The sequence below is a fragment of the Myotis nattereri genome (genome assembly GCF_964212035.1).
Source record: "Myotis nattereri genome assembly, chromosome: 1".
In the NCBI taxonomy this organism is placed as follows: domain Eukaryota; kingdom Metazoa; phylum Chordata; class Mammalia; order Chiroptera; family Vespertilionidae; genus Myotis; species Myotis nattereri.
Genome location: NC_138075.1, coordinates 74,158,987 through 74,181,841, shown reverse-complemented (window position 1 = coordinate 74,181,841; position 22,855 = coordinate 74,158,987). Strand labels below are relative to the sequence as shown.

The 22,855-nt window shown below is 43.0% G+C and overlaps 1 protein-coding gene across 1 annotated transcript in view; it reads right to left on the bottom strand.

The window, feature by feature from the left end:
- Positions 1-22,855, bottom strand: part of RYR3 (ryanodine receptor 3) — a 548,626-nt gene that overhangs the window by 223,035 nt on the left and 302,736 nt on the right. Inside the window, exons 19-21 of the mRNA XM_081108039.1 lie at positions 16,906-17,098; positions 5,400-5,616; positions 392-496 (exon numbers count right to left, since the gene is read on the bottom strand). Coding sequence (XP_080964165.1) covers positions 392-496; positions 5,400-5,616; positions 16,906-17,098 — 515 coding nt within the window. The remainder of the gene's footprint in view (positions 1-391; positions 497-5,399; positions 5,617-16,905; positions 17,099-22,855) is intronic.

The following is a 22,855-nucleotide window of genomic DNA, read 5'->3' as shown; positions in this document are numbered from 1 at the left end:
TCTGATTTAAGACAATGACTCAGCCTCTTTTTACCACCCATGCAGAGAGGACAACTTTCCTAAAGGAAAGGGAGATGACAGGGCTCTCAAAGGGGTGCTGATAATGGACCTCACTCGCTATTCCCTGAATAAAGGAAACCAGCATTTGGGAGTGAAAAGGGAAGTAGGTTCCTGGTTTTGTCTGTGCGGAGCTGGCCTTCCCAGCACTCCTGACAATACTAAACCAACAACTGAACAAGCCTGCTGCTGAACACAGCGGCAGTTAGACAGGTGGTAGTCAGGAGTGAGTTTTAGCTTATGAGGCCCCCTTCCTCATTCAAGTCTTTGAAGAACCCTTCCAGGTAACAAGGCAATCCAACCGTCCACCTCGGCCTGGCCACTGAACCCGTACCTTGCCAAAAGTCCAGCCAAGCTCTATTTTGTTCATTCCCCAAAGCTCGTGGATATTTTCAGCCAGTCTGTCTCGGATCTTCTCTAGGTGAGGCGGCAAAACCACCTAAAGGAAAAGGAACAAGTGTGAAGTCAGAACTACAAGAGCCAACTGTATTGAAATCTACCATAATATCTCTATGGATCAGGTGTTCTAGTTGACTCCCTACATGTAACCCAGGATTCTTTCCTCTCTTGGCTTCCTCTCTGCCCATCTTCTCTCAGTCTTCTTTGCGGATACTGCTGTTGCGTGTTCTTCACCTGGGAATACTTCCCTGGGCCATACATCCCCTCTCTCCATGCTTTCTCCCTGAGAGATCTCACCTCCCTGTATATGGGTAGTCCCAAGTAAGTACATCTCCAGCCACAGTGTCTCCTGAAGTTCAGACCCATTGTTTCAACTGCCTGTAGGATTTTTCCCACCAAAGTGTTATTCAGTGTTATTATTGAGTGATAACTCAATATGTTATTCAAAGGTAAATTCATTATCTTTCCTTTTAAACCTTTTTATCTTCCTGTTTTTTTCCCTCTCTTTTTGTTAAAGGGCCTCACCATTGCTTTAAGCCTGGAAGTCATCCTAGTGTCTTCCCTCTTGGCATTACCTGTTCTCCCACCCACCTCCCCTGCCTAATCAGTCATAAAATATGTCACGTTTATTCACTAAGCATATTTCTGAAGGGTTCTTTCCTCTACATCATTCCACCTCATTATTTTCTCCCTGGACCACTGTAAGAGCCTCATAATGGGTCCTTTCCACTCCCCATCAATCTATACTCCATACTCTGGCCAGAGTGATGAGTTTATAAAAACAAAACTGCCGGGAGCCGGTCCATCCTTGCTGTTTCAAGGGACCTGGCATATATGGCATACTGTTCTTAATATGTTTGCTCACCTTCTTGGCACTATGTGTTTTAACCAAGGTCACCTCTCTGAGAAAGGTTAAGCTACATAATCTTTACTCCCTGGAATGGAGATAAGAAACGCCCTAACCTTTGGAATAGAGATTGATAGCATTGGAATCAACTGGTATAAATACAGATGTAACAAGACAACAGGACACAGAAACTCAGAACCTAGACACAGAACCTACACAGAACCTAGAGACAGAAGAACTTTGCTGGAGAGAACATGGCAAAAGATCCTGGACAGAAACTGGACACAGAACCTAGAGACAAAACCTAGGGAGAGAACATGGCAACAGAACCTAGAGACAGAACCTGGCTACAGAATCTGGATAGAACATGGCAAGAGAACCTGACTAGAACCTGGTGACTGAACCTGGCTGGAGAACCTGGAGAACCTGGAGAACCTGGCTGGAGAACCTAGCAAGAGAACATGGACACAGAACCTGGCTGGAGATCCTAACCAGAACTTCGCTGGAGATCCTGAACAGAACTTGGCTGGAGATCCTGGCTAGAGATCCTGGCTAGGCTGCTGATCAACTGAACGCTGTCTCCGTGTCATTCCTTCTTTGCCGACTCCATCCACACCTTTGGGGACCCCTGGACCTGCTGGGGTTGGACCCCAGCACAAAACCACATTAAAACACATTCTTCCTGCATGTCTCCAAGTGTTCCTTGGCACTCCTAAGACATAGACTAGATGTCTTAAGTAAGTGTGTTTCTTTAGTTGTCTCCTCACAGTCCTCCCAAACACATCCTTTCCACACTTCTTGAAATTCTTCCAAAAGGTCACACTGTTCCACAGTTTGGTGGCCTTGCATATGCAACCTTTACCTAATACTCACCATGATACACAAATGACAAAGACTCTCTCCTTGACCAAACTCTAGAAAGGTACTTCTGAGCTCCTTTTTGACCAGGCTCCGTCCTTGGCCTTACCCTCAAGACCCTAGTTTTAGAATCATGATAAATCAGTTTAACGAGAATCTACTACTCTTGTTATCTGATCACCTTCCCTATCTGATCAAATTTCCTCATCCCCCACCATTTCCCAGATGATAGCAGATCACTCCGGCCTGCCTTTATCTAGAATCCTAGTAGATCAGGTTGGCAAGAATCCATCCAATCCCTAATATTTCATCTTAGTAACTGACCATCATTGACCACCCCAGGCCCTACCCCTCAACCTGCTCCTTGGCTGTAAATTCCCATTTGTTCTTGCTGTATTCAGAATTGACCCAGCTCTGTGCTGGAGTTCCTTTCCCCTTATTGCAATAGGCTCAAAGTAAAATTTGTTTTTACCACTTTAACTGCTGTCCAGCTCTGGTTTTAACACAAACAACCTCAATATTTATCCTTCTGAATTTAGCTCAAATGTCACCACCTTTGGGAAATCTTCCACAATTACCTTCAGGGAGAGTTTCTCTGTGTTTTCCTGGAGCTTTGCTTGTCTCTCCACCGAGGTTACAAACTGTGGGCCCTGCCCAAGTAGTTTCCCTCCCCCACCCCCATTTCAGTTTTAGTTCACTACTACAATAATAAAACAAATAACAGCTGTATTTGGATTTTACTGGTTAACTAAGATAATCTGTTTAAACTCCTTTAACTGATTATAATCTGGAAGTAGATTTGCACCCTGGAGGAACCACATGCTTCTCTATCCCATTTCTTTCAGTGAAAGAAGAAAATGTGGAAAGAGGCCTCCACATATAACCCAGATCACAATGTCAGGGACCTCAGCTGGTGACTACCCAGGACGCAGTAACACTAGCTTTATAACTGCCTGCTGGGTGTCTGGGGGCTGGGTTGCTCAGAGCTGGGCTCCTTTCTCTCCAGGGGCTGTGGGTGGTTCAAGCTCTGGGCACTGTTCCTGTGTAACCACAGGGCTCTACTTAGCGATACTTAATCGGCATATTGGTTAATGTGCCCCAGGGAGAATGGAGTTGACTACGTATGAGTACCTTGTATTTAACTTCTCCTTTGACAATAATTTCACAGGATGCTAGATTCTAAACAATGACAAGGTCTCCTTTGAGGTAATAAATTGTACCTTTCCAACAAGAGCTTCCCTATTATTTTATTTCCAAGCCACATTTTCCTAGATCAGGGATGGCGAACCTATGACACGCGTGTCAGAGGTGACACGCAAACTCATTTTTTGGGTTGATTTTTCTTTGTTAAATGGCATTTAAATATATAAAATAAATATCAACAATATAAGTCTTTGTTTTACTATGGTTGCAAATATCAAAAAATTTCTATATATGACACGGCACCAGAGTTAAGTTAGGGTTTTTCAAAATGCTGACACACTGAGCTCAAAAGGTTTGCCATCACTGCCCTAGATCCAGGGTCCATACCAATTCACTGTTGGGTCCTGACAGTACTTTTCTGGCTTGTGGATCTACCTCTGTTCTTTGATTTCCAAATGTTCAATTCTGCATGTTTAGAAACTCTTCTCACTCTTTGGTCAGGCCCTCTTCTCCTCCCTCATCAAAACTTCCCCTCACTTTTAAAATATCTTTTAGCCCTGACCAGTTTGGCTCCATGGATAGAGCGTCGGCCTGTAGACTGCAGGGTCCCAGGTTCGATTCCAGTCAAGGGCATATACCTTGGTTGCGGGCACATCCCTAGTTGGGGGTGTGCAGGAGGCAGCTGATCGATGTTTCTCTCTCATCGATGTTTCTAACTCTCTATCCTTCTCCCTTCCTTTCTGCAAAAAATCAATAAAATATATTTAAAAAAAATAAAATATCTTTTAGAGGCCCCATTTGTTCCAATAAGCCTTTTCTGAGTAACACACACTGATCTGGTAATTTAGTAAGAAGGGCAGCACAGAGAAGCAGGAATCATGCTCCTGCTCATGTTCTTCCCCAGCTTGGGCACTAGCAGCTTGTGTACACAGAAAAGCTAATTGGGTTCTTTGGTCCTCAAACTTCTCGTCTAGAATAGCCAGGAACCAGAACCAGATGATGGAGTCCTAAGATCACCCTGGCTCACAGACTCCTCCCTAGTTTTCCATCTGCATTCTCAACTGCAACTACTCTCCAGGTGCTGTACTAGGCTCTGTGAAGCAGGTGAAGAAATGCTACAGTTTCTGTTCTATCGGACTTCGGACTTCACAACTATTGGCTACCGGATGTGAGAAGGAAACTCATGAGCATATGCACACACCTGAATGTAACAGGGTCATACAAATACTATGAAAAAATGCGTGCTCTAGACCTTCTACACACCAGAAGAGCTTTATGCCTCCAGACCATTAACCCAAGCACCTCAAAGACAAATTCCCTTTTCATTTACTTTCTCTAACATCTAGAATAATGATTTGAGTAGCACAGGTTTATACGAAATACTGAAAGCTGTTTATGCCCTTTATCATAACCATGTGAACACGTCTCTCTCAAAATATAGACCCTAGAAGAGGAAAAATGTCCATTTATCAGCACTTTTAAAGCCCTTCTCTCTATCCCATTTCTTTCAGTTTTATTTCCAACTATTTTCCTTTATACTTCTCTTCTTCCCAGCATCCAGCCACACGGGAGTACTAGTACTCATTACTGCATGCCCCTAGTTGTGTTTTTACTTCTAGTCCCTTACTTATCCCATTCCTGTGACTTCACCCCTGGACACCCATCCCCATTTAAGCTTATTGAGGCCCCTGATTGAATTCTATCCTCTTTACACAGACTCTGAAACCATTCTAGCCGGAAGGGTGTCCAGCATTTCCTTGTGCATGCTCTTCATTTTGCACTTATTACTTTTACACTTTAAAAAGTAATGCATTCACTTTTTAGCTCTTCAACACGGTTGTGAACTCCCAGAGAATACCAACACAGTTCTGCCTGTGCATCACAGAGCCTAGTACCAGTGCCTTGTGAGTAGCCAGTGCCTAACTTGTCCATCAGTTGAGAAATCCTTAAAGAGCTCAATCTACGCCTATGGTGGAAACATGAAGAATAACAGTGGTTCACATTCTATGACAATTCTATAGACAACAGAGAAAGAATGATGTAGCCCTATTACTTCATCCTCATGAGTTGCCTCCTGTTGGCAGATTGAACCTACCTGGCTGGTGTCTATGGGGCACGGGGTGAAAGAAGCCTGGGAGAGGAACTGGGTGGTTCCCAGAAGATCTCTAATGCCGTCGCTGTCACGTTTATATTCTTTGGCAGGCTCCAGTCTCATCTTTTCTTTGGGAAGTAAGGCTTCATAGCAAGGGGCATAGCCAGAGGGAGGCAGAAACTTAAATTCCCCATGACGTCCACCCATCAGGAAACGCACTCTGTGTCATTTGGAGAGACCAAGAAGAGAGAGGTTAAAAAAGTACCCCAGTCCAAATACACACAAATTCAAGATCAGTTTTCCCTACACCCAAGTTATTTTGTGGGAAGTGACTGGATTCAGACTCAGCACAGCAAACATCCAAAAGTGTGAAACAAAAGCAGTGGACAGAGAACTGCATGTGGTCCTTAGGTGACCATATCAGCCACGTTCTTAAAACTTAGTTTGACTGTTAATATCGCTAGAGTAAAAACATCTATGCTCTAGTGGATAAGTCACTATACACATTATCACTAGGGTATTAAAAAGAATACAGGGATGATGGTATTATTCTCTAAAAATAAGATTGGAATCAGTGCGTGAGAACTTTAAGTCTTTTAATCTGAGGGAGATTAGTCACACGTCAATGAAAGGAAGGACGATATAACTACCTGAGGAAAATAGGAAATTCTTATTTTTAGATGAAGGCAAAAGATTTAGTAGCACCAGAGTATTAAACACAAATGGTATACATGCCAGGCGACATTAATAGAAATGGTACACTGCAGGGGCTGCAGTTCTCCAAAGCAGCCATATGAGGGCGACTCTGAGGAAACATCCTCAGGTGGCCACAGCCACAGGGGCCAAATGGGAACAAAATGTTTGCTTGTTAGAGTCCCCAGTGCTTTTCTTAGGGATGCAACCATCCTGCTGGTCTCCAAGCCAGATTCCTTGGCTCCCTTCACCAGTGCCTGGAGGGACTGCCAAAGGAAGGGGAAAGGACAGTCGGGGGCTCATAGGAATGGCAGGCACTAATTACCATGTGCTGAAGTCTTTTTTAATATTTTAATTCAGCATTCTGGCTGAATTTCAGCCCCAGGTCTACAAGTTAGGTCAGCATTAGGGTTGGACCCCAAGGAGGAAAGGGTGAAGTATTTCAAAATGATATTCACATGCTTCTAAGTTAGCAACTAGAAATACAGCTTTTCCAAGTGAACTGCAACTACATTAAATTGATGAGGAAATGTGACTGAAGTTTTAAGTAATGAAAACATGGTAAGGTATGCAGCCCGGCAGGGTCAACAATAATTTCACACAGGAGCAATCAGTCCACACACATAGCATCTGCACACAACGCTCACTCCCTCCACTTAACCACCATTTACTGAGCTCCTAGGACTTGCAATGTTCTCCGTACTAAGGATTTAGCACTGAACACAGCACAGAGTAGGCATCCAACTAGACCAGTGGTTGGCAAACTGCGGCTCGCGAGCCACATGCGGCTCTTTGGCCCCTTGAGTGTGGCTCTTCCTAAGCCTTAGGAGTACCCTAATTAAGTTAATAACAATGTACCTACCTATATAGTTTAAGTTTAAAAAATTTGGCTCTCAAAAGAAATTCAATTGTTGTACTGTTGATATTTGGCTCTGTTGACTAATGAGTTTGCCGACCACTGAACTAGACCAATGGGTCTAAATGCTGATTGGGAGACATCCAGTGAGGGGATAAAGAGGGAGACAAAATAAGTTGGGGAAGAGGGTTGCTCCTAGATTGGAGTCAAGGAAGGCATCTCTGAGGAGGAGACATATAAGTTAACCCTTAGGATTAAGGGGAAGCTAATGAGTTCAAAATCTAGAGGAAGAGCATTACAGGCAGAAAAAACAACATGTGCAAAGGCCCCGAGGTAGACAGAGCTTGGGTAGAGGTGGTGTCATGAGAACACGGAGCACCCGAGGGGCAGAAGATGAGGTGGGAGGTGGCAGGGCTAGACCAGGCAGGGTCTGTGAGCCAGGAGAAGGAGTTGAGATTTTCTTCCAGGTGGGAAGCTTCTGAGGGATTTTAAGAAAAGATAAAAATTTTTAGGTTGCTCTACGTAGACAGGCCTGGGGAACAATTTGAAGGCAATTGCAGGCACCTGACACCCATCTAGTCACAGTGAGAGATGAGGATGGGTTGGACAGGGGTAGTGATGGCTAACATGGAAATAAGCAGCCACATCCCACTTTAGGGGGAGGGAATTAGGAATGTTAGGAATTGTGGATGGAGTGGGCATGTGTGTGTGAAGCGAGGTGAGGTACACAGAGGAAGGACTGCGACCCAGCAAAACTCTCACAGCAATACTCTCCACTAGGCCTCACTTCCTTCATTCTGGCAGGGCAGCCTTGCAAGCGAAGTCACAGTGTGGGCTGAGTCACTGTGACTGTGGACATAGCCTGATTGTGAAAATGGAAAATACAAACCTCCCCAAGTGAGAGACCTTAAGGTTTTTTCCTTTCCAACACAAATACATTCTTTATCCCAACAGTATTTTAAGATTAATTATAGAAATATGAATCCTCCCACTTTCCCGATTTAATGTATTAAACCACAATGTTACAGAGTCAGCACCACAATTATCCCTTGCAAATGTTCCTACATTAAATGTTATGCAACAGGGCATGATCTACATATATTAAGAATATGAACAATGACATTAAAACAAAATTGAGTCATTAGCCTGCAGTGTTACTAATTTTGTTAACCTTCAGGAAATAATGACTAAGCCTTGCAACCATTTGTTGAGAACTCCCCAATCCATCCGTAACAGAACAGACTGTGTTCCTGACATGTGGAAACTATGGGGTAAAACGGGATCTTTCTGAGCAAAGAATGAGTGTGGGATTTTTTTGCCTTTCCTCATTGAGCATCCTTCCTGTGAGAAGCTGAGCTGGGAGCTTGTATGGCAAGTGCGTTCTTTGCTACTTGGAACTTAATTATTCTTGAGCTCTCTTGCCAGTTCTGTTTCATTTTAAAATTTCTCTTACATTTTAAAATCGGCTGTCCTCTTCTGGAAAGATAACAAATCAAGAAAGGCGGAGTTCCATGTAGCAGTAAGGAAGAACAATACTTTCTGCATGTATATTCAGTTATTAAAAGGAGAACAAAGATAAATCTTAATCTTATCTCTTGTAATGGCCACACAGACTGTAAAATGAAAAATTTACATAGCCACTAATCAGTGTTTACTGCTTGCTGAAGCATCGTCTTCCAAGCCATAATGCTATGCTTCAGTGGGTGGCAGGATTGGTCTTGGGTTGCTTCCAAAGCCTGTCAGACGGGAGCCCAGCTCCCAGCAGGTGGGACTGGACAGGAGCTGGCTCCAGGCACACCCACCGTCTGTGGCTCCTTCCCTCGCAGCCCATGAGGAGCTGCCCAGAGACTGTGGGATGGGCTCCAACAAGTCGCCACCACTATTGGGGGTCCTCTTCCTCCTCCTCACTCACTCACTTGCTCATTCAGGGAAATCCAGACTGACCAGGTTGAAGAAAAGAACTAGGGATGAGATATAGGAAAGAATCAAAGGAAAGGAATGAAATGGCTGAAATCCACTTTATTTGAGGATATTAGGATGGGCTACCCTCTGTATCAGAGTTTTAGCAGAGCTCCCAAAGGAGGACAATTGAGCGAATGCCAATTTTTTCACATCCTGGAGTGAGGTGCTGGATCAGCTACAGAGGAGCTCCCAGTTCTGTTAGCTTCAGCTCACTGTGCACCTCCAGAGAGATAAGCAAGGTAAGGAATTCACACGAAGAGAACTGTCAGGGAGAAAAGGAGGTAGGGGTTCCCTCCCATCTGAAGTGGAAGGGTGAGGGCTTCAAGGACCTACTCAGAACTTCACAATTGGTTCCTGAGGTTTAGTAAGGGACACATTTACCTTTGATAGGGCTAAGGGTGGGGAGAGAGAGGATGGGAGGATGGAAGGGAGAGAGAGAGATCATGGGGGAGAGAGAGGGAGAAAGAGAGAGAGAGAGAGAGAGAGAGAGAGAGAGAGAGAGAGAGATGGTGCCAAGGAGTGTGCTTCTGGAAGGCCAGAGAATTCAAATGAGCCAGCTGTCAGCCATCTCCAGAAAGGCAAATAACTGAACAGAGATCAGAAACCCAGGGGCTCAGGAGGTGGGAGGCCTGGGAAAATGTAGAGGGAGGTTTGGAGCCAGGGGGAGCAGCCAACACAAGTGCAAAGCTTGTGTCAAAAGAATTGCCTGTGTCAGAGGCTTCCAGCCCGAGGCCCTTCAAGAAAACTACAGAAGGCCCCAAAAGGGAAAGAGGCAGCCATTGCACAGCTGCTACACAAAGGGCTGATACCACATGACAGCCTCAGCAACTCCAGAAGACCAGCCCTTCCCTCAGCCATCTCACCCCCTGGGCTCAGCTCTAGAGGTTCTGAAACAGGGAGGGGCTGGCTAACTGGGAGGAGCTGAACCAACAGGGACAAGAGGTCATCCTCAAACCTCTGGCCAAGTGGGGGACGGCTCAAACGGGTACAAATCGGGAGTTTTTATGTCCACATACATGGAGCTTTTAAATTACTGACAAGATTGTTCTTGTTCTTAAAAGGAATAATAAGGATGCAGACTCTGCCCAAGAACTCAAGGAGTCCAGAGCAAAGGATCTGAAGGGTCGAAGGAGAAACAACCAAGTTACACCCCCCTACCTACTCCTGTCAATACATCCATTCTCTGGCACTCAGTGTTTGTCTTTGAAATCTTTTGCCTCATTCGTAAATGAGAAGTTTCCAAATAGAATGTAAGTCTCTCTCTTTTAGGTGTATGCTTCCCTGCTCCTTGGGTTCCACGGACTCTCCCAGCATCACAGAAAAGGTCAAAGTTTTAAAAAAGATAATTTAAGAATAGAGTTCTTAATTAAAATTAGTTCTTCTTTATCCTCAGATTTTTCTCTGCATTAATGGATTGTAAAATCAATTTCATTAATCAATTTGATCTCTTCCACTAAAGCACTTGTGTCATCTTCTGGGGTCCTTCCCATGGCTCAGACACTCCATCAGCTCTCAAAGGTTTTTCTTCCTAAAGTGATTACAGTAAGCAATTGTGTCCTCAGATCCTCCATCTCAGAATGAGCAATAGCTTCGGTAATGGCCACCTGGGAGTACTGAAGTTTCGGGATGTGTGGAAGAATTTTCTATTTACTTGACGGATTTTGAAAATAGAGCAAATTGTATTGAAAAATCCTCATGAGCATTTTCATCTTTTGAGATTTGTGCGTTTTTACTTGCCAGTTTGCAGAAGAGATGAGAATACCTATTGCCAATATCCAGATTTGAAAGACTGACCCATGAATACAAAAAATACAGTAAAAATCAAAGCTTTGCTGTGCTCAGAAAGGACTATTTTCCTTATTCACAGCTAGCAATCATGTGAAGACACTTTAGTCTTAGTTACTCTTACCTACTACTGAGTCCCTCCCAGAGAGTTGGGATGGTGTCCCAAAGAACAAAAGGATGCAGGCTGTGCTTAAGAGGAGAAAGGCTTAGCAAGCTTTTGTTGACCTGAATTCAACTCATGATTTCATAATGGCTTCTTTAGTTCATATTGCTTAGACAGGAGACAAATCTGAGTTATGTACATTCCCACATTCATATTTCTTCCTGGCCAGTGTTCGATGAAAGCCCAGGGCAACCCAGCCAGTGCTCATCATGTTCGTCACAGAAGTATATTTATCTCAGCAATAATTTCCACAGCATTGACCACAGCAAGCTGGACATAACTAAGCTGTTGGTCACCTGAGTTTCAGCCAAGTCCGTAGATACCAAGGGAAAACAAACAGCAACTGCAAACACCAACCATCTTTGGATATTGTTGTTTTAATAAATTAGCAAGGGCTGGTAAAGAGTTATGTAAGATGATAACATAATCTATGGGGAATTTATAGATATAACATATATTCTACTACAGCAGCAATTTTCAACCTTTCTCATCTCATGGCACACAAACTAATTATTAAAATTCTGCAGCACACCAAAAATGTATTCTATTTTTTGCTGATCTGACATAAAAGCAGGTATCATTTTGATTCATTCACAATGGACAGCTATTGTTGTGTTGGCTGTTGTCATTTTTTTAATTTGACAATCTAAGGAAAAAGAGGTTAGTGCCCCTCACTAAATTGTCAGGTATTGCATGTTTTAAAATTCTTATGGCACACTAGTTGAAAATCACGCTACTACAGTGATTAATTCATCAATTTTTCTGCAAAACAAAATGTAGTGCCCAAATTTCACTATATCCTCCGCTTCTGCATAATGCTCCCCAGGTGGGTCATGCCATGATGCCATTTGGTAGGGTCAGACTACCTTTTAATAACAATTTCCTGGAATCTAAGTAGTTGAACCTTTTGGGTGGGCTCCAAGGTACATATGCCTCATCCCAAATTCTGTCCTCTAATGAACAAGGCTGTTACACTGAAGCCCTGCTAAACTAATCACACCAGCCACAAATCACACCAGGAAGAAAGCTAAGAAGGCATATTCATAATAGAAGAGAGTACATATTGATGTGTGGATTTTGTAACTACTCATGCTGCCTTTGACTTCACTGTGGGTAAATCTAATTGAGAAGATTTTTGCTTTTTGATGATTGCTGGCAGGGACATCCTAACCAGGTGTTGTTATTAACAAGATAGTTTGTAATCCTATATAATAAAGAGGTAATATGCAAATTGACCATAACACCCTCGCACAAGATGGCCACCCCCATGTGGTCCAAGATGGCTGCCACAAGATGGCTGGCAGGGGAGGGAAGTTGGGGAGGACCAGGCTGATAGGCGAAGACAGTTGGGGGCGACCAGGCCTGCAGGGGAGGGCAGTTTGGGGCAACTAGGCTGGCAGGGGAGGGCAGTTGGGAGCAACCAGGCCAGCAGGGGAGGGCAATTGGGGGTAATCAGGCCAGCAGGGGAGCAGTTAGTGTCGATCAGGCTAGCAGGGGAGTGGTTAGGGGGTGATCAGGCAGGCAGGCAGAAGCAATTAGGGGCAATCAGGCAGGCAGGCAGCTAAGGGGTTGGGAGCCAGTAGACCCAGATTCTGAGAGGGATCCCAGATGGTGCAGGCTGGGCAGAGGGACACCCCCCCTCCCCCCCGCCCCAGTGCATGAATTTCGTGCACCAGGCCTCTAGTTACAAGATAATGTGGGGTCACCACAACGAGATTTCAACCTCAGTAAAAACTATTAAATAGGAGGCAATGAGGCTGTAAAGGAGAAATCTAATTTAGAAGCAACAGAGAAGTTAAAATTGAGGAAATTTCTAAGTTCTTCTCTGATGGGAGAAGAATCTTTCTCTCAAAGGCCATAGTCTTGCACCTTGCCGGGAGAGACACTACATAACAGACAAAATTCTACTCTATTGGGTAAAAACAATAATTTGTTTTCAATTTTATTATTAAATACACTAGAGGCCCGGTGCATGAAATTCATGCATGGGGGTAGGGGTTCCCTCAGCCAGGCCTGCACCCTTTTCAATCCAGGACCCCTCGGGGGATGTTTGATTGCCGGTTTAGGCCCAATAACTGCTCTCCCCTGCTGGCCTGATCCCCCTAACTGCTCTCCCTTGCTGGCCTGATCCCCCTAACTGCTCTCCCTTGCTGGCCTGAATGCCGCTAACTTCCTCTGCCTTGGCCCCGCCACCATGGCTTTGTTTGGAGGACATTCGGAAGGTCTAGAAGATGTCCGGTCTAATTAGCATATTACCCTTTTATTAGTATAGATTTATTTTCAGTAAGATCCTTTAACTTGGAGTTAAGATCCTGGTTTCTCTTTCTAGCTCTCTGCACAAGTGAACTAAAGCAGTAAGCAGTAGAGGGGGAACTACTGTGTTTCAGTACAAATCACACCTCACCAGCTGATGTGACAGTCAGTATTAGGACATCGATCCCATTTGCTCATGAGTGAAAATAAACTGACACAGGACCAGCACTGACCCTGACCAGTGACACCATGTGATGGATTGGACATACTTTTGGTGAAAGGTATTTCCCAAGAACGCAGGCCAACTGCGATCCATCTCTTCTCAGATCATATCATGTTCTCAGAACCAAAGACAGGAATATCTCAGAGGTGATATTTGCCTGACAGAAAAGGAGGCTTGAGAGACATCAAGCCCCTGGCGTCCCACTGGAGCTTGCTGAGTTGCAATAAGCAAGAAGTTCTCATAGCTAAGGTGTTAGCTTTTCAAGTCAGCACATTTGCACAGTTCAGTTTCTTAAATTCTCTCAGCAGCTGTGCCTTATAAATGGGTGAGCCATCTCATGTTTCTCATCTGGGAACTCTGCTTCTCTCTCTCCCATGCATGGAGAAAGCTGCATGATCTGCTGACTGAGAGACAAACTGCTAGAAAGATCTACAGGTGGATACCTATCAGTCACCTATTTCTTCACCTGTTAGCTGCAGTTCCTTGCCAAGAGAAGAGTTTTTAAACTGCCCCCTCCCCTGCCACACACACACCAAAAACACACACGTTTAAAAGTCCTATCTCCTATCTCATAGCTCTGAGGGAGGTTAGATGGATGAGTTAATGATTAAAAATCATTATGCAGCAGGCAAGATTGGATGTACTATTCTCTAAACACAAAATATTCAGAAAAGTCCATAAACCAGAAGACTGGAAAAGATCCCGCTGGAGAGATTTGACTTCTAGCTAAGTGCTTCTCTCAGACGGGAAGCAAAACCCAGTAGATGGGATGTGGTGAAGATAAAGATGGGAGGGGCACTGGCGCTGGGTGACCATGGCCAGCAATCACCAGGCAAATGCCGGCCTGGGCACTGACGGCTCAGAGTGAGCAGTTCCTCCAGAAGAAGGCACTGAGTCAACAGGTGGATGGCCAAACGCTCTTACCTTGTATTTAGATTTCTATTCATTCTCTTTATTCTTGGGGAATGGAGTGGGAAGATGAGCAATGGGGCTTTACATTGGTTTCCTCCAGCTGCCAGGGGGTCTTTGTCCATTCAGCTTCTTTGTGCTTATAGTGCCTATATCTTTTAATATGCTCCTTGTTTTCTACCTGCTCCTAAGGATACGGATGAGGAATGATATGTCACACCACACACATGAAGGAGAGTTGGCATGAAATTCTCATGGAAATATCATCCGCACAGAGAAACACAGGAAAGAACTCCCGACTTTTAGAATTTAGTCCCTGGGGCTAATGTATAATCCTCTTGCTAAAGCTGGTGATAAGTAAATTTACAAACCTAGTAAACTTTTACTGTAGTGGTCCTCCATTTCTTACAAGAATACCTAGCAATGATAATGTTTAATTTCAGTATATTATACACATCTATATGAGTATGCTTATAAATATGCATGTGTGGATTTGTGGGTAAGTACGTGGATATTGTGCCACTAGGTGTGTTTGCAAACATACATTACTGTATATACTGTGCATGCTTGCAAATCTGTGTCAAATTCTAAAGGTTGAATATCATTTCCAAAGGATAATGTTTTATTCCTAAATAGTTTATTTACTGGAAACAGGACAGAATTTTTATCCTCTATTATAAATATGTGAACATATCTTGATGTATCCATCCACAGGAGGTGCTGAGCCTATCACAGGGCTGTCACTCTGGAAATCCCATCACTTGGGTGCTGGGAGCTCTGTGATGGCTTTTTTTGTGGTCCCACAAAAAGCTCTGCTCTGCACAACTCTCCTCCTCTCATGGCCCTTTCCAATGGTTTCCATGGACACCACAGTGATCCTAACTAGTTTCCTTCTCAACTGATGGTGATCTCCTTAAGAGGCAGGAAGCAAGATGGCTAAGAAAATTTTGGGAAAAAAGAGTTAAATTGGGATCTTGCCTTCCAGATGTTAAGATGTATTGTCAGACTAAAATAATTACTAGGGCGTCCAAATAGTGCAAAGAAGAGGGAGAGCAATGAACACAATAGTTAGCAATAGTATGTAGACAATCAGCATGCATAGTACAAGTCCAATTTAATGTAAAAATATTGAGATGCATAAATAAAAGGGTAATATGATTATCTCTGGTGGTATGATTATGGGGTCTTGCTATTTTCTTTGACTTACATTACTTTTGTAAAAGGGAAAAACAAAATAAAAATTATGTATTCAAAAGTAAATCACAAACTGAGAATATTTGAAAACTATAAGGCAAGAGTTTAACAGACTTAATATATGTAAAAAATTGTTCCAAAATTAATACCAGAAAGGCAGAAAACACAAAATTAACAAAGATATTGGGTTAAAATAATACATAAAAACAGTAAGCATAAACAAACTCAACCACATTGCTAATCAAATAGAAAAATGACGACTTTAAGATACAACTGTCTCAAATTAGCAAAGATGAAAAATAACCAATAACAGAAAAAGTTCACGAGGATCCATTCAGTTGGGTGTTCCCTTATGTTGCTTTAAGTGATACTACAGACCCAATCCTTTACTTATATGAAAAGTTTGGAGCTGTGTATTAGACTGCAGAATTTTTTAGATTTAAAGAAAGAAAGAAGGTACATGTAATATATTAAAAAGTTCCTCCAGTCAGGTGGGGGGCTGTACCCCATAATAAAATACAGTAGTATTTCTATAGTTAAACATGTAAATATTCACAAGATGTGGAATAAAGACTAAAAATAGCCTCATTTCTGTTGCTGATAGCTTTGCCACAAAATGAATTTAGTTCAGATTTTGTGGTAAAATAAATCATAAAAAGTTTATGTTTCTCAGAGCCTTTTAGATTTCAAAATTATTGATAATAAATTCCAAACTGTTCAAACAATCTTTCTGAAAATATATTGGCCACATAATTATAAACTTGGACTTCAAAAAGTTCATTCCTTTTGACCTACTTGCATGGGGCACTAAATAGAAATGCAGACAAAGCTATGCTCCAGGATGTTCATGATAATTTATAATGAAGTGGAATCAGCATGAAAGTATAACAACAAAGTAATGGCTGTATAATGGGAGAGCCAGACAAAAGGACATTATATGGCCATATAAATCATTTGGAAGAGGATACTTAATGAGTCAGGAAAAGGCTCATTACTTACTCCTGAATGAAAAGTAATCAAGACATAAAACTTCAGATTTAGGGGGATGTCAATTAAAAATATACACACATATTTGTAGAATGAAAGACTTGAAGAGAATATATCAAAATATCAAGAGATTATAGCTCAATGATGGGATCATGGGTGATATTTATTGTTTTATTTATGACTTTATCTTTTAAGCTTTTTAGAATGTGCATGTGATACTTTTCATAATTGTTAAAGTAATTCTACACAGGATTTATATCATTGATCTTTCTATTTATCTGAGGACATTCTATAACCCTGGTAGGAGGTACGTGTTCCATAAGTATATATGGAGTGAATGAATGGCTTTGCATTGCTCTTCCCTTCCTGGGAGAGTTTGGCTTCTGGTGCTGAAGCCCTGAAGGAGATTTCCACACGTCCAGCTCATAGGAGTGGTGGGAGGTGGGGTAACGGCTACTCTCCATGAGATCACGCCATAACTTACTTGACACCTGCTGAAAAGCTCACCACAGGGAAGAAGAGCCCATCGGTGTTGAAGTTCTCAAACATCCCCTGCACAGGCTGCCCGTTGATGCGGAAAGAGATGCTGGGCACCCCAAGGTCCAGGCAACAGCTCACCACGTCGTCCGATTTCAGGAGATGCTGGTTGATGGAGGCCACAGCTCTGGGAATGCGGCCTGGTGAGCAAAGAACAAGAAAAAGGTGTGTGGGACTCTAGAGTCTAGAGGAAACGCTCACAGGCCACCCGGGGGAGGTGGGAGGTAAGATGGCACACAGGAGGTCTGGTCATGCTATTGCATTTGAAGTACAACCTGGCTTTCTGAAACAGTGTGAGAAGAGCAATGAGAAATGACTTCCTAGGCTGATGAGTGGGCAGCCTGAACAGCATGAGTCTCAGAGGAAACTCTCAAGCTGCCAGAAATGAGAACAAACAAGAATTCAACCTGCTCAATGTGTGCTCAGACTCTGGACTGGTGTCTGAAATAACGGACAGCAGACTGGGAGGTGGTAGTGGTGGAGGGTGGTGTGTGTGTGTGTGTGTGTGTGTGTGTGTGTGTGTGTGTGTGTCTGCTATTTCTTCTAAATAATGTTCTGGCAAGCTTACTTAGTGCTAGCCTAGTATTTCATTCCTGGAGTTACAGAAACAAAAACAATAGCAATAGCATTTGTTGTTGATTACACTGTGTCAGGCTCTCTTCTAATCACTCTACAAGGAATAATTTATTCAACATTTACAGCAACCCCACGCCAGTATTATTTTCATTTGACAGATGAGGACAATTGAGTCCACAAAGGTAAGTGACTTGACCAAGGTCACACAGTTAGTAAGTGGCAGAAACAAGACTCAAGCCCAGGTAGTCTCGTTCTAGACACACCCCTTACCTGCTACACACTACTGTCTCTTGAGCGGTATATAGCATATCAGTCATTCATTTAATCAAAAGCGTAGGAATAATAATGGTAAAAACAACTATTGACAGCCATGAGGGAATCACTACACCCATTTTACAGATGTAGAAGCTGATGTTTTTGGTAATATCACAGGCTCAGGTTCATGTAGCGGGTAAGGACTTGGAATTTGATACACCATAGTTGCCAGGGCCTTTCCCAGGAACACTGGCAGGGAGACTCCTGCCTGGCTTACTTGCTCAGTTGAAAACCACCACCAGGACCAGCAATTATGTCCTTGGGGTAAATGACACTGCCTTTTACCCTTTTATTCTAAGAGAGTGGGTGCCAGGGAGAAGTTGCTGTCAGAACACTTGATAAGATCCTCTGTAGGCAAGTCCTACTCTGAGCCTATTTTTAAAACATAGGTGTAGAGAATACAGAGTTGGGATCAATATTATCTAGAAACTGAAGAGAGTCTGTTGCTAATCACGTGATAGGAAGCATACATTTAGCAAGTACTCAGAGCAACATAATGGGAAGTATGTCTGAATAAAAAGTACATTATAAAAGGTCATCTGATAAAGTACACCTAGTTTTAAAATGTGAGAAGTGTGAAGATTTTGAAACTAGAAAATGATAGAATCAGGATATAGCTTTTGTACATTCTGTGTTATAAATCCGTTCTATCTGGAGGAAGCAACTGCTAACCTTGTGAGGGCTTTTAAGGCTCCAAATGATTCAGAAGGGCCCTGCACCCCATGTTTAAGGGAGGCAGAGGGAGGGTCAAGGGGGAAAATAAAAAGGAGACATATGTACTACTGTTTGTAATATTTTAAGAAATAAAACAAAATTTAAAAAAAAGATACTTGTCCTTTCAAATGCTCTCTAATGAGGTGGCATGGAGTGGGGAGTGATCTTGAAGACACAGAAGGCTGAGTCTGAGTATAAATCTCCAGTCTTTACCTGCTACAGAAAACTGGACCTGTGATTTTACTAAAAAAATCAGCTTCTATATCTGTAAAATGGGTACAGTGATGCATCCATGATTATGTCAATAGTTATATGTAAGGTACCATTATTATTCCTACGCTTTTGATGAAATGAATGACTGATGTGCTAAATTGTTATATATCACTCAAGAGGCAGTAGTGAATAGCAGTGAAGGGACGTGTGTCTAGAACCAGACTCCCTGGGTTTGAGTCTTGATTCTGTTGTTAACTGTGTGACCTTGAGCAAGTCACTTACCTTTGTGGACTCAATTGTCCTCATCTGTCAAATAAAAATAATACTGTCGTGGGGTTGCTGTGAACGTTGCATAAATTATTCCATGTAGAGTGATTAGAAGACTGTCTGATGCATTGTAACCTACAACAAACGCTATTAGTTATTGTTTTTGTTTACTAGGCCAGCAGTGAATAAGCCTGCCAGAACACTGTATGAATATTATGTCTTTTGTAATATTTGGAAGAAATAACAATATGGAGAATCATAGCATTGAGGACTGGGTCCAGAAAGTGATTTTAAAATCACTGTACTAAGTTATTGAAATCATTAAGTCCTTTTATTGATAGTGCTCAACAAAAGTCACTTTCAAATATGTTTAATAAATTTAACCTCTTTTAGAACAATGGACAGAAAACGCTGTAGCAAGAAAAAGCAGAGTTGGTGCAGAGAGTTTGTTTCTAAGTTGCCTCAACTGCTTTCTTTTCAATATAGTAAGAACTCTGAGTAATCCTAGGGACCACCCATGAGACAGGCTGGGAGGTGCCCTGGCTTTGCTGGTCTGAAGAAACCCCTGACTGATAGGCTCAGGCCCACCTGGAACTCCAGGAAAGGCCATTTCTAACCTAGCATTTTAGGACAAAGGAAAAAACCATTTTATCATCTGCTGCACATCTTCAGATTAACCCAAGGATATATTACTGCAGCTTCAGTCTATTGTGATGAGTAATGTAGGCAGCTGGGAACACTGATGCTCAGGACTTCTCTTACCCTGGGCACTGCAGAGCTCGGCGTTATAACATAAACACAAATCCTCAGGCAACTGCAAAGAGAGAGGGTTCACTGGGGCTGGAAAGGTCTGGGTCATAATGGGGTGAGTTTTGATATGCAAACAGGTACCCTGGGGTTCATCTTAGTAAGGAGATAGATGAAGATCCTCTTATATAAATTTGACTATAGAGACACATTATCTTGATGAGTCAGAAGTCATGTTAAATCAAGAGGCACACCATTCATTCACTTCTTGTTATCACTCATCTCTTGGGAAGGTAAATTCCTCTACTTGTTTTGATGTTGCAAGGAAAACGTTGTTAAAAAGGCAGGGTAGGTGTGACCTCCTCCTGTGAAACTGCTCCCTAGCCAGTAACATACTCTAGGCTGCTCTGAGCCACATTCAACTCCGAATGCAGACCTGAAAGGCTACATGAAGGCCCTGCCAGGAGGGGGACAGTGGTGCCATGACAAGAAAAGAACCATTTCTCCCAGAGGGAAAACGCAGAGGCTGAGCTGACCTCGGATTCTGTAGAGAGGGCTGGGCAGGGTTGAGAAGGGGGATATTTGTACAGCGGATACTTGAAAGAGAATTCACAGGCTTCTGTGGTGAAATAGACCTACTAAGACTGGCCTCCCGCTACACAGAGAAAAAGCTCATGGATACTCCCAGGATGTCACTCTGAAACTTCCTTTCCCATTCAGCATGGGACTTGGGTTCTTTATCCCCTTAAGATGGGGCTACTCTTATTGTCTTGAGTGAGGGACCCGGAATTCTGGGCTTGGTCTTTAGGAGAACAGTGGACTCTGCACGCAAGGAGGGAAGTACAAGTGATATATACTGGGTATCTAATGTGTGTCAAGAACTTCATGTCACCGAAACCGGTTTGGCTCAGTGGATAGAGCGTCGGCCTGCGGACTGAGAGGTCCCGGGTTCGATTCCGGTCAAGGGTATGTACCTGGGTTGCGGGCACATCCCCAGTAGGAGATGTGCAGGAGGCAGCTGATCGATGTTTCTCTCATCGATGTTTCTAACTCTCTATCTCTCTCCCTTCCTCTCTGTAAAAACTCAATAAAATACATATAAAAAAAAATTAAAAAAAGAACTTCATGTCCCTCCTGGAGATTATTATGGAAGGTGAAGTAAGCGAGTAGGGAAGAGAAAAATATCACATGACCCCACTTATACGTGGAATCTAAAGAAATAAACTGAAAAACAAAATAGTTCCAAAGACAAGGAAGCATACAATAGACTGATGAATCTCAGAGGGAAGGAGGTGGGTAGGAAGAGATTAACAAAGAATTTATATGCATATATGCATAACCCATGGACACAGACAATAGTGTGGTGAAGGCCTGGGGAAGGGGCAGCAGAGGGGAGGAAGGTGTCACTGGGGTGGCAGGGAGGAAGGGGGACATTTGTAATACTTTCAATAATAAAGATAAACTAAAAACAATGAAAAAACGTCATGTCCCTCATCTCATTTAAATTCTATAAGAGCATATAGCACATCTTCATTTTATCTGAGGAAACCAAGTCTTTGAGAGGTTAAGCCATTTGCCCAGTAAGTGGAGGAGCTGGGATTCAAACCGGGCATAACTCCAAAGCCCTGCTGTTTCTTCGAGTCTTTCCAATAACAAAGCATCGGAGGCACTGCCATTTTCTCCAACCACGACAATATCTTTACTGTGCTTCCATAAGCTCATTGAAGACCAGTCCAAGGCAGTGGCTTAATTTATGCACACATGTAAGTTGAAAGTTAGTGGGCCTGGGCATTTGGATCTCAAGGAAAAGGAGAAAAACTGTCATAACCAGTTTCCAATATCTCTCCCTGGCCATCCTCCATTCCCTCTGATAGCAAGTAAATTGGAGGGTCATTTCCATTTTATTTCTTCAGCAGACAATTATCCTTTCATCAGATAGTCCGGAATTCACTGCTATCCTGGTGAGAGTCATTAACAGAACCCTATTTCATCAGCTGGGGCACATGCTGACATATTTACCCGTGGTGCCTTCTGTGAGATATATATTCCTGTGTGCTGGTTGGAGAATTCAGACACAAGGAAGCTTTGTATTTCAGTGAGCATGAAAATTATAAATCTCACAGGCACTGGTTTCCCTACATCTCTTCAGGCGCTGAAGACTGAGGGGTGAAGTTTCCTAAACGTACTTGTATTACTAAGCGTGGGCAACGTTCAGAGAGCCACTGCCAGCTTCTGAAAAGCTGAGACCCAAGCCTCCTCCCCATCTCCAATCGCAGAGGCACTGCTAGTGATAACTGGTGTGGGCGTGTCCACCTCCCTGGTCTTCAGAGGAGGTAGGGCAAGAGGAATGAGGGGAGCACTGTCCACTCCTGGAATGATACACAATTAGATGGAGGGTCAGGTCCTAAATGCACAGACAGCAGCTCTTTCTGGATATACAATGAGTGGGCTCTCTGACTCCCTCCTGACTAACTGATATATTTATTCTGGAAATTCTACAAAGGGATATACTGGGGGTTCCATGTAGTGCTGCAAAGTCTGGAAAAGACCAAACATTTTTCTTTTCTTTGAGAATTGTTAGTTTCTCTTTGAAACAAGAGTCCAATTTGTTTCATACAAGAGTGTAAATGTGTTTCATAGTTCTTTAACCAACCCCCATGCAGAGTTCTCTTTGGGAGTAGACTGGGACCCAAAAAATACTCTTGCACTGTGTTGGTGAGATGGTGGGAGATGAGCAGCAACCAGCAGGCAATGGGGTAATCATTGTCTCAAGTCAATGCTCTTCATTCCTTCACAGATTCAATTCCACCAAACTCAGGAGCTGTGGGTGGGTGGGAGCACAATGATGTCTCCTCAAATCACTTCCCGAAAGACAACGTTCCGAGAACCTTGTGACATGTGATGATAACCTAAGGGAAATGCTGCTACTGCACAGCCACACATGATGGGGCTCTGAGAACCGAGAAGGCAAGACCCACCCTACCCCCATGAAGATGGAACCAGGGAAGGTTAAGTTGGGAGGATAAGAGAACAACAAGACAAGACTTTCACCTGGTCTAACCCAT